Here is a 14,365-nt window from a genome sequence, read left to right on the forward strand (position 1 = left end):
GTAAGGAAGCTCTCTCCATTTAACATCAAATCCACCACGTTACAGAGATTTATATTTATTTGTAGAGATGGGTTTTTCATGGCTAAGTCAAAGATCACAGAGACAACACATTCCATACAAGACATTAGATTGCTTTGACACTGTGCACCATGTATAGTACACTACAATACCTTCACAGTCTAGCTATTCACCTGACAAAAACTTGTCTCAGTGCAGTTTAATCACAAACGAACCCAACCAATCACTTGGTCTTCATGGTTGGTTCAGCATCAGGCCGCCAACCTATCTTTGGTTATTTTCTTCCAGCGCGATCCTCCACCACAACCATGGTCATAGAGAGCAAAAACGGCGAGGCAGGACAGCCCTTAGTCAGGGTGTCTAAGAGGACCGTGACTGACGACCTGTACACCACCTTCAGTTCCCCCATGGCCTGGATCCTGGTCCTAGCCCTGGTCATCACCTGGTCCTGCGTGGCCATCATCATGTTCGACCTGATGGACTACAAGGGCCTCACAGGTAGGTCCTGAACCTGTCCCCCTACTGCTCCCACCCATCATGCATTGGGATGCTACTTCTAGGTCTGTGTTAGGTTAAAGTTTAGACTTGCTCTTTGCATTAGGATTCTAGCTTATTCCTCAAAGGCCTCTGTAGGTTACAGCTAGACTTCCTCTTTCCTTGGTACTAATTAGGATGAAAAGGGGCTGGTGCTGCTCAGTAGTTTATGTGATGCATCATGCATTGAGTTATCATCCATCTTGGTCATTTAGGCTTTGGTTTTTAATGATGTGGATATAGATTTGGTCCAATTATAAACAGCCCCTCTACTCAGGTTTGTTCATTAATTTAGCCTTAACATTTAGCCTGGGTGAAACAAGGTCATGGATAATGGCTAAAGCAGCAATGTGGGATGCAGTGAGCTCAGGGAGCATGATAAGGCCCAGTAGCTTGTTGTTTCCAGGCTGGCACTACTTTATCTGAAGTGCCACTGCCCTACCAACGGTGTGCGGGCTCTCAGGGTAGCCGGGAGCTCATTGGCTGGTTACTGATAGGACCGACAGTGACAAAGACAGATAGGGTGTAGCATTGCAGTTTACTGGGCCTGGGAACTATCAGCAGCAGCTGTGTTCGGTTACAGTCAACAGTTATCTGAGAGAGGGTGGGCAGAAATAGCCATGCCCCTGTCCCAGTCAAACAGCTTTGAGTGAAAAAGCTTACTTTTGGATGAGTCAAAATATGTACTGGTAGAGACGATTTGAGATGCATTGCTTCAGTCAGTAGGGATGTTATTGTATCACAGACTTGTGATTAATATAGTTCATTACGACTGTTGTAGACGTAATGATGAAATGCTCTGTAGGGTGAATGTATGATGTATTCTTGTATTCTTCTAAGTTGATTTCAGTGTGATTTTGTGGTTTAGCAAAGTTTGACAATGACAATTTTTATTGTTTGAGAGTTTGCTGTTTGCTGACGTGGATCAGTATTTGAGAGAAATTGTCATTGTGTACATGGATTCTTGATCTATTTTCATATTTTCATGTAATATCAATTCACATTCACATTTAATTTGTACATTCTATCAGAAAACTTCATAAGTGTGCACCATTGTAACGTAGATCTGTTCAACTCACAAAACTGTAGTTGAAGGCTGACACTGGGGGCTGTGAGTCTAGTCTATCCACCCCAAGTCATTTGGCCTTCACAGAGATCACACCCTTTAGGTTCTCACTAGAGTGCCGTAGCTACGTACCTTCACTCTCATTTCTAATCTAGTTTCCTCCTCCTATTTTCACCCTGTCAATCCCTGCATTATACTGCGCTTGCCCGTCTGTGCGTTTGCTTCCGCTTTGCTACTAACAACCTGCACGCTTTAATTGCTGTTAGGCAGCAATTGTTACACACTCCAGTCAGTGTTGTGGGGGCTTCATGCTGCACATTAATAATGGATAATGTACACATGGTCCATCAAGTGTTGCCTCTGGATCATTCAAGTTTACACAGGTTACGTCTAGTACTAAGTGAGTCTATATACCTTTTCACACTATTATTTCATTAGCACAATCGAAGTAGGCAATTTTGTGATAAAAAAACAGATACAGTATGTTTCCATGCTAATGGCAACTCTGATGCCAACCATAATGGTACAGATAATCTAAGGTCAACCATAACCTCCCTATATGAATGGTTTTGGACTATAGCTTTCATGATAACTCATCTACAGAACTGACTTAATACTAATGTATGATTGAAAAGGTATACAGCCCATTTAGAAGTCACCTGATGTGTCATTAAACTACTATTCACCAGTTTTTAGTGTGTAGTTGAACAAAACTTACCATAATAACACCCTAGTGTGGCCTTTTCTGTGACATAGTGTGGCTTTAATATCAATTTCAGTAACATCCATTGCATTAAAGGTATTTGTGTGTCCATGTGTGTGCATGTGTGTTTTCAGTCATTACTTGTAATCCAGTAAAATGTGTTTAGTGTATGAAGTGCTTATTTGTGTGCTGTAACTGTACTAGTGTAAGTTGGTTGTAGCATTGCCTGCAGTAGCCTATATAGTTTAGTCAATTATTACATAACCAGACAGCTTTAGAATGTATTGAGTCTGTGTTACAGTAGGTCATGTTTTGTGCCCAGTAAAGCTGCATGGCCTTAGAAAAGCAACGTTTTAAAAAGACCAAGTCCTGTGCTACTTTCCAATGTCTGGATATTGCTTTATTTATTTTACATTTTACCTTTATTTAACTAAGCACGTCAGTTCAGAACAAATTCTTATTTTCATTGACGGCCTAGGAACAGTGAGTTAACTGCCTTTTTCAGGGGCAGATCGACAGATTTTTACCTTGTCAGCTTGGGGATTCGATCTTGCAACCTTTTGGTTACAAGTCCAACGATTGTCGGTGCTATTGTCGGTGCTATTGAATAGAAAGCTGTAAAGATTTTTTAATCTTTCCATAAATAGTTTAAATGTCTTCAATAGCTCAATCTTAACAAAAAAGTTATTTGAGTGTTGCTTGGTTTTTTGTGCAGCTTAAGTAATAGTGCAAAATAGACCACAATTAAAGGACAAAAAAACTATATATTCATCTGAATTCACTATTAGTCTTGACAGGAGCTTTTTAGTCTAAAGTGCTTTATTTGACAGTGTTTTTAAGGGCTTATTTCCAGGCAAAATCATCCCATTAAATTGTTTGACAATTGCTCTCATGCATCCGGCCTATGATAACTTACAACTGTCAATTCAGTTGACTTTTCTGTCTCAATTTATACACAATTGCCTTGATGCTAACACCTTCTCCGCTATGTAATCTGGTTTCCGAGCTGGTCACGGGTCCACCTCAGCCACGCTCAAGGTCCTATAACCGCCATCGATAAAAGACAGTACTGTGCAGCCGTCTTCATCGACCTGGCCAAGGCTTTTGACTCTGTCAATCACCGTATTCTTATCGGCAGACTCAACAGCCTTGGTTTCTCTAATGACTGCTTCACCTGGTTCACTAACTACAACACTCTACTCAGCAAATTGTATTCAGTCTATCACAGTGCCATCCGTTTTGTCTCAAAAGCCCCATATACTACCCACCACTGCAACCTGTATGCTCTTGTTGGCTGGTCCTTGCCACATTTTCATCGCCAAACCTACTGGCTCCAGGCCATCTATAGGCCTTTGCTAGGTAAAGCTCCGCCTTACCTCAGCTCACTGGTCACCATAGCAACACCCACCCGTAGCACGCGCTCCAGCAGGTATATTTCACTGGTCATCCCCAAAGCCAACACCTCCTTTGGCTGCCTTTCCTTCCAGTTCTCTGCTGCCAATGATTGGAACGAATTGCAAAAATCACTGAAGTTGGAGACTTATATCTCCCTCACTAACTTTAAGCGTCAGCTGTCAGAGCAGCTTACCGATCGCTGCAGCTCTACATAGCCCATCTGTAAATAGCCCATCCAACCAACTACCTACCTCATCCCCATATTTGTTTTTGTTTTTATGCTCTTTTGCACACCAGTATTTCTACTTACACATCCTCATCTGCACATATATCACTCCAGTGTAAATTGCTTAATTGCAATTACTTTGCCACTATTGGCCTATTTATTGCCTTACCTTCTTACTTCATTTGCACACACTGTATACAGATTTTTCTATTGTGTTATTGACTGTATGTTTGTTTATCCCATGTGTAACTCTGTGTTGTTGTTTTTGTCGCACTGCTTTGCTTTATCTTGGCCAGGTCGCAGTTGTAAACTTCTTCTCAACAGGCCTACCTGGTTAAATACAGGTGAAATAAAATAAATGAATAAAAAATAATCGTACATTAAGACCACATCAGTCTGTGTTGTTAACTGTGTGGTATTAAATAGTGACCATGCAGAACGTCTTTCTCTTTGATTGAGTGCTGCTGTTGAGGAGACACCAATCTGATGTGTTTTAATATTTCTAATTCAATATTGTATGTTGCAGATAAGCCTGCAAGGAGAGATTTAGATTTAATCTACAATGCATAATAATGAGCATTGAATGTGGCCAATACCGATGGTCATCTATGGAGGAATGACCTCCTAAACCATTCCATGCACAATAATGGGAAGAAATTGAGGCTGTGGCCATTTCTACCGACGCCTCTCAGCCTTGTCATAAGTATAAAATAGTATTTATTAAGTGTTAGTAGTCAGACTACAGCTAAACTATACCCTAAATCAATTTCTTAAACGGTAGCCTTATTAATGAAAACAAAGGGGCTACATTGGGGTCACACATCATTAAAATTGGTTTAGGGAAGGGGGGTTAAGGTTGGTTAAAATTATCCCAGGGGATACTGTATGGCACCAGGACAACACATGGAATGGGAGGGTGATAATCACCACACAAAACCATGGCACCATCGATTAACCCTTGAAAGGAAAAAAAATAGACAATTACTAGAGGACCAAAAATAACAAATATCAAAATCTTAACACTTTTTGGCGTGAGTAGAATTTGTACACGTACAGTATAATGTAAATGTAAATATACCCATATCATATAAACCTTTTAAAAAATTGCCTTTGAAGCCACAATCTTTGACGACATGCTGAATCACAGTAATACTGAAAGCAAGTCTCATGTCCTTGCTTTTAAGAATCATCTGTCAGGACAGGTGGCTACTGTAGCACTTGGTCACCTGTAGGATACTGAGCGGTATCATCTCTCTCTGTGAAGGATGACTGTGTCACTAGACTCCCTCTCATAGACTGGTCCTCTCTGTTCATTTGAACCCCTCACTGTCAGAAAAGAGACTGCCAGAGACATTGGAATTTAGGGGAATAGCTAAATAGTACATGCCACTCATAATTTCATACCAAATATGTATGGTAGTGGACCCAACTGGATATCCAACAGATTTTTGGAATTATTATTTTATTTTGAAGACAGTGATAAGTGACAGCAAGTCCACTTTTTTTTCATACTCATTTCATCGCCATGCACACATTCAGTACTTTCCATTTTTGACACAAAGACATACAGTAACAGGGAAACATGCTAAATTAATTTCAACAAGGTCACAAACTAATTGATATGTAAAACAAAAGGCTGTGTGCCCTGAGACAGAATACAGTGTGATGAGAAAGTATTCATACCCCTTGACTTATTCCACGTTTTGTTGTGTTACAGCCTGAATTCAAAATTGATTAAATTGTTTCTCTCACCCATTTACACACAATACCCCATCATGACAAAGTGAAAACATATTTTTAGACATTTTTGCAAATTTATTGAAAATGAAACACAGAAATATCTCATTACATAAGTATTCACACCCCTGGGTCAATACTTTGTAGAAGCACTCTTGGCAGCAATTACAGCTGTGAGTCATTCTGGGTATGTCTCTAAGAGCTTTCCACACCTGGATTGTGCAACATTTTCAGATGATTCTTTTTGAAATTCTTCAAGCTCTGTCAAATTGGTTGTTGATCATTGCTAGACAACCATTTCAGGTCTTGCCATAGTTTTAAGTGAAAACTGTAACTCGGCCATTCAGGAACATTTACTGTCTTCTTGGTAAGCAACTCCAGTGAAGATTTGGCCTTGTCCTGCTGAAAGGTGAATTCATCTCCCAGTGTCTGGTGGAAAGAGAATTTAACCAGGTTTTCCTCTAGGATTTTGCCTGTGTTTATTTTTTATCCTGAAAAACTCCCCAGTCCTTAACGATTACAAACATTCCCATAACATGATGCAGCCACCACTATGCTTGAAAATATATATTAGAATTTGTATTCAGGACAAAAAGTTAGTTGCTTTGCCAAATTCTTTGCAGTATTACTTCAGTTCCTTGTTGCAAACAGGATGCATGATTTGGAATATTTTTATTCTGTACAAGCTTCTTTCTTTTCACTCTGTCAATTGGGTTATTATTGTGGAGTAAGTACAATGTTGTTGATCCATCCTCAGTTTTCTCCTATTACAGCCATTAAACTCTCTAACTGTTTTAAAGTCACTATTGGCCACATTGTGAAATCCCTGAGGGGTTTCCTTTCTCTCCGGCAACTGAGGTAGGAAGGATGCCTGTGTCTTTGTAGTGACTGGGTGTATTGATACACCATCCAAAGTGCAATTTATAACTTTTATTTTTACCCGTCTACCAATAGGTGCCCTTTTTTGCAAGGTATTGGAAAACCTCCTGGGTCTTTGTGGTTGAATCCATTCACTGCTCGAATGAGGGGCTTTCAGATAATTGTATGGGTTGGATACAGAGATGAGGTAGAAAGAAAAAAAACATGTTCAACACTATTATTGCACACAGAGTGAGTCCCTGCAACTTATTATGTGACTTGTTAAGCCATAACACAGGAGTTGAATACCTATTGACTCAAGACATTTCAGCTTTTCATATATATATTTATTTTGCGAAAACAAAAATTTTGACATTATGGGGTATTGTGTGTAGGCCAGTGACAAAACATCTACATTTGATCATATGAAATTCAGGCTGTAACACAACAAAATGAGGAAAGACCACTTTCTGAAGGCACTGTATTTTGTTTTGCTGGCCTTGGAAATTACGAACCTAGCCGTAGCACAGCCATTTAGTGGACAGCAATTGGGTATGACTGCATTTTTAATAAGAATTTGTCCCACCATGACATTTCAATAAAGGGCAACACTCAGTAAATTAAATACTCAACCGACATTTTGTAACAATGAGCAGAGTGTGTTGACTGTGAGGACATTTTATTCCCTTTGATGTGCACCACATAGCCTGGGAGGCGACCAATTGGAGTTGAACCAAGTCTATTGTCATGCCACCACTGCTTCCTTTACAGAGATAGAGATAGAGATAGAGATAGAGATAGATAGAGAGAGAGAGAGAGAGAGAGAGAGAGAGAGAGAGAGAGAGAGAGAGAGAGAGAGAGAGAGAGAGAGAGAGAGAGAGAGAGAGAGAGAGAGAGAGAGAGAGAGAGAGAGAGAGAGAGAGAGAGAGACCTAAACCTTCCAATGTGATTTGGAACAAACCACAGAGCCTTCCCATAATGAGAGACTTAGTTTGGATGGTTGATTCCACTCCACTCCCAAGTCCCTTGCCTTCTTACCACTTCTTTCAGGGTAATATGTTATTTATTTCTATGTATTTAGTTGAAGTCATCCTTCCAGGAATCAGTGTCGACAGAGAATAGAGATAGAGGGGTTCAAATGCACAAGCGTTGAGGGATATTTGTTCATTTACATGACGTAGGTTGAAGTGCCAATCAAGCAAATGTCACTGAATAATCAGTATTTCATTGGTATGCTTCAAATCATACAAACCACAGCAGTATGGAATAACTGCACATTAGCTTTTGGAACAAATCAATCAAGTCAATGGGATTAAAGAAAAAAGAAAAAAACATGTCTAAGCGAAGTGTTGCTACAGTATGGCAGATGCAATAAAGAGTGAACGACATACTGTGCTCGTTATAGTTACAGCACAGCATTTTGTTGTTCTCTCCCATTTTTCACACCTATTGCATTATGGGTGTTTACGTTTTTTATGTTGATGTGTTCTCTACACTATGGTCATGTCTATCTTTGTTTCCATTGTGATGAATGTCTTTGTGATGACCTTTATTTCTTCTGTCACCATACTTTGATTGTGAATTGAGTAATTGTGTCTCTGTGCCATTGGTTGTTATGGTAAGACAGCCCGTTTCCTCCTCCCAGAACGCATCACTCTGGAGTTTGTTCTTCCTCCCACATTGATAATTTGCATGTGATGGAGACTGTTCACTGTCCCTGTACCTGTGCCACTGCTTATATACCTCTGCTTTTAACAGGAGTCACCCCACCTCCCGCTGTCAGGAAAGCAATTAAGGAGGCAGGGAGGTCTAGAGGCAAGCCATAATAATATGCTTTTAACTTTGTTGTGATGATTAGAGGCCACTGAGGCCCTTAGTGAGTTTGAGTTTACATACTGTTGCAACTAACTTTAGAGGAGTAGATAAAACGAATGCATATATTTGTTAAAAAAAAAATATATATATATATATATATTTAAATATAATACAATTTACTATTAACGACTAATATAGCAACTAATTAGTCCATTAACTCATGTCATGATAAATACACTACATGTACGAAGGTATATGGACACCTGCTCGTCGAACATCTTATTCCAAAATCATGGGCATTAATATGGAGTTGGTCCCCCTTTGTTGCTATAACAGCCTCCATTCTTCTTGGAAGGCTTTCCACTAGATGGTGGAACATTGCTGCGGGGCCATGCTTCCATTCAGCCACAAACACATTAGTTACAGTAAGTCTAACACTAATGTTGGGCGATTAGGCCTGGCTCGTAGTCGGCGTTCCATTTTATCCCAAAAATGTTTGATGGGGTTGTGGTCAGGGCTATGTACAGGCCAGTCAAGTTCTTCCACACTGATCTCGACAAACCATTTCTCTATGCTACTCGCTTTGTGCACGGGGGCATTGTCATGCTGAAACAGGAAAGGGCCTTCCCCAAACTGTTGCCACAAATTTGGAAGCACAGAATTCTCTAGAATGTCATTGTATGCTGTAGCGTTAAGATTTCCCTTCACTGGAACTAAGGGGCTTAGCACGAACCATGAAAAACAGCCACTGACCATTTTTCCTCCTCCACCAAACTTTACAGTTGGCACTATGCATTTGAGCAGGTATCGTTCTCCTGGCATCTGCCAAACCCAGATTTGTCTATCGGACTGCCAGATGGTGAAGTGTGATTCATCACTCCAGAGAACGCGTTTCCACTGCTCCAGAGTCCAATGGCGGCGAGCTTTACACCACTCAAGCCATTGCTTGGCATTGCACATGGTGATCTTAGGCTTGTGTGCTCGGTAATGGAAACCTATTTCATGAAGCTCCCGACGAACAGTTCTTGTGCTGACGTTGCTTCCAGAGGCAGTTTGAAACTCGGTAGTGAGTGTTGCAACCGAGGACAGACAATTTTTATGCGCTACTCGTTTCAGCACTCGCCAGTTCCATTCTGTGAGCTTGTGTGGACTACCACAGCTGAGCCGTTGTTGCTCCTAGACATTTCCACATCACAATAACAGCACATACAGTTGACCGGGGCAGCTCTAGCGGGGCAGAAATCTGACAAACTGACCTGTTGGAAAGGTGGCATCCTATGACGGTGCCACGTTGAAAGTCACTGTGCTCTTCAGTACGGGCCATTTTACTGCCAATGTTTGTCTATGGAGATTACAGGGCAGTGTGCTCGATTTTATACACCTGTCAGCAACGGGTGTGTCTGAAATAGCCTAATCCACTAATTTGAAGGGGTGTCCACATACTTTCGGCAATATTGTGTACCTTTCAATACCTTTGATATAGGCATTTAGATATTGTCGATAGCTGTAACGTCCATTTGTTCAGAATTGCATAGAAAATAAATTCCCACTTAAATATTTTCAAGTCCAGGAAACAAAAAGTCCTTTGTTGAATATGGCTATATCAACCGTGTTTCCTTAACCCACTCATGCTAATTCTACACTACTTTAGATTATATAACTAATAACCACTCTCTTCTGAATATCCATTATACTGCTTTGATAATTGCTCGCTAATGAACAGTCTAAAGAGCAGTGAGAGTTGTCACTAACACAGTATGCTGGCAGGGGTGTCTGACATGTCCTGTAGTCTGTACTGTAGCATGTTTGCATGTCATTCCTACTGCCTACTGTGTGTCTCTACCTATGACGAAATGGAAATGTATGTCTCATGCTGTTTGCCTGCACAGCACAGACGGACGAACGGACAGACAGACAGACAGACAGACAGACAGACAGACAGACAGACAGACAGACAGACAGGCGGTCGTCTCCACAGTGTATGCGCCAGCAGAAATTAGAACTAACCCATTGGACCACCAGAGGACATGTTATACTACATCACATTTTTATAGTCATTTAGTTACAAGCTATTGTTTATAGTCATGTACACATTCATCTTCATATAATTTCTCTATTTGTTTCTGGGTATGAATTCCGTTGCTGGGATTTGCTTGTTCTCATGCATTTACCTACATACAGAACATTTGAACGGTGTATGATTCCATTTGACAGATTAAGCACAGCATATTGTTAAATTAATATTTATATTGTCTATAACAGAATGCAGTTTTATACATTGGTAACTAAGTATTCTTTAAATATTCCTTAGTCTAGTTTTGAGTGGAGTGTTTCTAGAAGTGAGTGTGTAAATGTAGGGTAGCTATGTTTTGCTGGGTCTTAACTCACACAGCCTGTTCACCACACTCTCAGGAAGCATTCAGCATATCAGCTCAGATCCCATGAAAGTGGTGAACGAGGCGGTGGAGGAGTCCACTGGCTGGGGCAACCTGCTTCTGACCTTTGCCTCCAACCTGGTAGCACCTGAGGAGGAGGAGGAAATTGAAGGTATACTTCACACATACTACCCCACTAATAGACCAAATAACAGCAACAACAGTAACATAATAAACAGAACATCATGGTATTTCTAAAAGAAAAAGGGCCAGCCCACTTTGATTTGACGAGTCACCTGGCAGGTCATGCCTCATTCAACAACATGGATGCAGGATAAATCTGTCAGACTGAGAACCTGTAGCGCAGCCACTGGCTTATCTCCAAGGCTAGCCTGTGGTCCTCTAAACACTACACAATAATATATATACTGTAAATCACAGTATGTTGAAAGGAGGTCCATACATATCAACCTGAGCCTGTTTATCATATCTCATATTACATGATGTATTGTCATATTAAATACAAGCTCCATCCACATAGAGCTAATAACAGCGTTCCAAACTTCAAACTAAAGAATGGGACACTTTTTTCCAGCCTTTCACACAGAAGAATTTGAAACGGAAGAACAATGCTCTCGACCTGCAGCGTGATACCTTAACTCCTGTACCACATTTGTGTGAAAAAATTAATTTAAGTCAACCACAAATCCTCTCTCTCTCTCTCTCTCTCTCTCTCTCTCTCTCTCTCTCTCTCTCTCTCTCTCTCTCTCTCTCTCTCTCTCTCTCTCTCTCTCTCTCTCTCTCTCTCTCTCTCTCTCTCTCTCTCTCTCTCTCATATTAATCCCTTGCTTTTGTATTTTCACCACTCGCTGTCCACCATGCTCACTTAAATATACAGATCTCATCTCCAGGCTTGCTCCACACTCACCACTACAACACACTCAGCAGTGTGTGTTTCCTCACAACAACATCAGCACATACAGTTTTACACAATGTTAGCTAGAGGACATCTAAAACAGCCAAGGAGCTTGTCTTCATTCCGTAGCTTAGCCTGCGATTCAGCTGGGTAGTAAGATGTATTTCTACCAGCCTTATTGAACCAGGAAGGAACTTGATATCAATAGTCCTTTCCAATGACAACCTAGCGATTTACCAGCTCTTATAACAGGAGCTCTAAGTATACCCCAGTGTGGAGGACAACTACAGTACTACAGTTCAGGGACAAACTTCCTGCGGTACAGTAATGATTTGTGGTAGAGAAGTGAACACACATCAGTGTGATTTGGGAAAGCAAATGTTTATAGTTAATTTAACAGCAGCACCACACGTACAGTTCAGCAGCTGTTATTGAATTACACTACAACAAAATAATGTAAGCAAACGTCACTTAGATTTGACTAATAGTTTTGCTGTGCAATAAAGGGAATGCAGGAGAGTAGCACGAATGTCAGTGTCAATAGTAACTCACTGAAGAAAGCAATGTAGTTGTATTATGTACACACACACACACACACACACACACACACACACACACACACACACACACACACACACACACACACACACACACACACACACACACACACACACACAATTAGAGCTGGAGTGAATCAATGAAAACATACAGATGGATTAACTTTATAGTTGTCATCCAGGCAGCTTCTGATGTAATATTGTTGTATTTATAAAACATATCATGTGGTTTGCATCATCAGGATGCATACACTATTATAGGTAACTTTGATAAGGCAGGTATTTCAGATGATAGTATGGCTCAGTTGGTAGAGCATCGCCAGGGTTATGGGTTCGATTGCCACAGAGGACAAAAATAATAATAATAATAATAATAAATAATCTGAAAATGTAGGCTCTCACTCTGGATAAGAGAGTCTGCTAAAATGTAAATGTACATTGCTATCTGGTGATCAGCAATACTTTCTGCCTAGGCTGAAATAGTGAATTACAAGGTACAGTAGTGGTTAAAAACATTTGTTATGAAACAGGCACATTATGCACACATTTTAGTTATCAATACAAAATGCATATAGACATTCATTATGGCAGCATGGGAATACCGCCAAACACATCTACAATATCATCCAAAGGTACAGAAGTCTTTGTCATACAGACTAAAGTTTAACTGAACCCACTGCATCCCTTCTTGACACGCATACACACACACACACACACACACGCACACGCACACGCACGTGCACACGCACACGCACACACACATACGGTAACAGTGACCTCTGCTCCCTGTTAAATGATGGAGAGAGTGAGTCTGTGGAGGGATGGAGGGCAAGACAAATGGAGATTATAGGGACAGAGAAAGTAAGAAGAAAGGGTTGTCCCACGGTGGCTATGCATAGCTCAGTGGACTAAATGCAGATAGATGCTGACCTGCCTGGCTGTCTGACAGCTGTCTGTGAGTTACGACTCAAAGGGCAGAGACTATTTCTGTCTTACTGTAGGGTAGACACTTTAACCACTCATACAGGCACAACATAGTGTCCAGGTTTTGTGACGCCATGGCATTGGCACCTTCTTAATACTTCAGATTCATAGCATTAAATAACAAATTATTAAATAAATAAGCTTTAAACGTTATTTGTTGCTTTAATGCATTTATACAACCTGGTAATGTTATCTCTTAGGCTAATGTGGTTTGAAAGGACCTCCTTCTCTCTGCAGTAAGAGATACAGTATATTTCAAAACGCACCCCACAACATCAAACACACCCTTCAGAATTAGCATTTTCCTCTCATTTAACTTCTGAGAGAAAAAATAAATCCCAAATGTGAATATCTGCTATTCATAGCTAGAGCCAGTTTAGCACAAACGAGGTGGGTGTATTTTCACATCTCCCTTGAAGAATGGCTGACTCGTCAAATCAAACTGCTCTGCAGAAACTAAACCTGTCTACTGACTTTTGTGGAGTTCACACTTGTTTTCCTCACAAACTTAGCATAACACAAACTTAGCATAACACAGCTGACATGTTAGACATAATTCTGCTACCACTCCCAGGCTCTTTCACAGGAATACATTTCACTAAATCGTCCACCTTTGCTCTGAGATTCATAGTAAACAAATGTACGAGCTGTTGTTGCTGTTGTTGTGTAGCCTACTGCCTCTCATTGAGTTGACTTATACTCTTTAGCGCCTTGGTGATTTTTAAGAGGTAAAAGGAAGGTGCCTGCAGCTGGAGAAGAGCATTACTCCCACTCTGATCCACATTCATAATTGATTCTGCCTTCATCAATGTTTCACTAGATCTATTTTGTTGGTTCCTTTCTTACACTAACATATCCCCCCCAATCTGTTTTTAGGTGAGCTACATCCGGTGAAGAAAAAAGGTTTGTTTTCATGTATCTATCATTTTTCCATAGGTTTTTTACTTATTCGTCAATGTTTTATAATAGCTGTTTTCTTCATGCTCTTTATAACATAGATGTTAGTGAAAGGAAAAAATACATATTGTTGAGAAATGCTTCCTGGCAATACCGCTATTGTCAGTCAATGTGAATGCTAGCTCTTCTGCCTGCTACTTCCTGTGCCCTTAAAGGACTCAGCTACAGGTTACTGTGAGGGACGCGAGCTTGGCTTTGCAGCTTAGCAGGCGCTCATATGACCT

General features: G+C 40.5%; 1 protein-coding gene across 41 annotated transcripts in view; it reads left to right on the forward strand.

Annotated features, from left to right (window-relative positions):
• The window catches only part of LOC139556277 (proteoglycan 4-like), a 71,564-nt gene that overhangs the window by 8,814 nt on the left and 48,385 nt on the right, over nt 1–14,365 (forward strand). For 39 of the 41 annotated variants that reach the window (XM_071370057.1, XM_071370048.1, XM_071370054.1 and 36 more), the window contains exons 2-5: nt 307–516; nt 8,296–8,352; nt 10,765–10,899; nt 14,061–14,087. In XM_071370057.1, coding sequence (XP_071226158.1) covers nt 307–516; nt 8,296–8,352; nt 10,765–10,899; nt 14,061–14,087 — 429 coding nt within the window. The remainder of the gene's footprint in view (nt 1–306; nt 517–8,295; nt 8,353–10,764; nt 10,900–14,060; nt 14,088–14,365) is intronic. The other 2 variants (XM_071370032.1, XM_071370043.1) reach the window with 1 other exon arrangement.

The sequence above is a fragment of the Salvelinus alpinus genome, chromosome 27 (genome assembly GCF_045679555.1).
Source record: "Salvelinus alpinus chromosome 27, SLU_Salpinus.1, whole genome shotgun sequence".
NCBI lineage: Eukaryota > Metazoa > Chordata > Actinopteri > Salmoniformes > Salmonidae > Salvelinus > Salvelinus alpinus.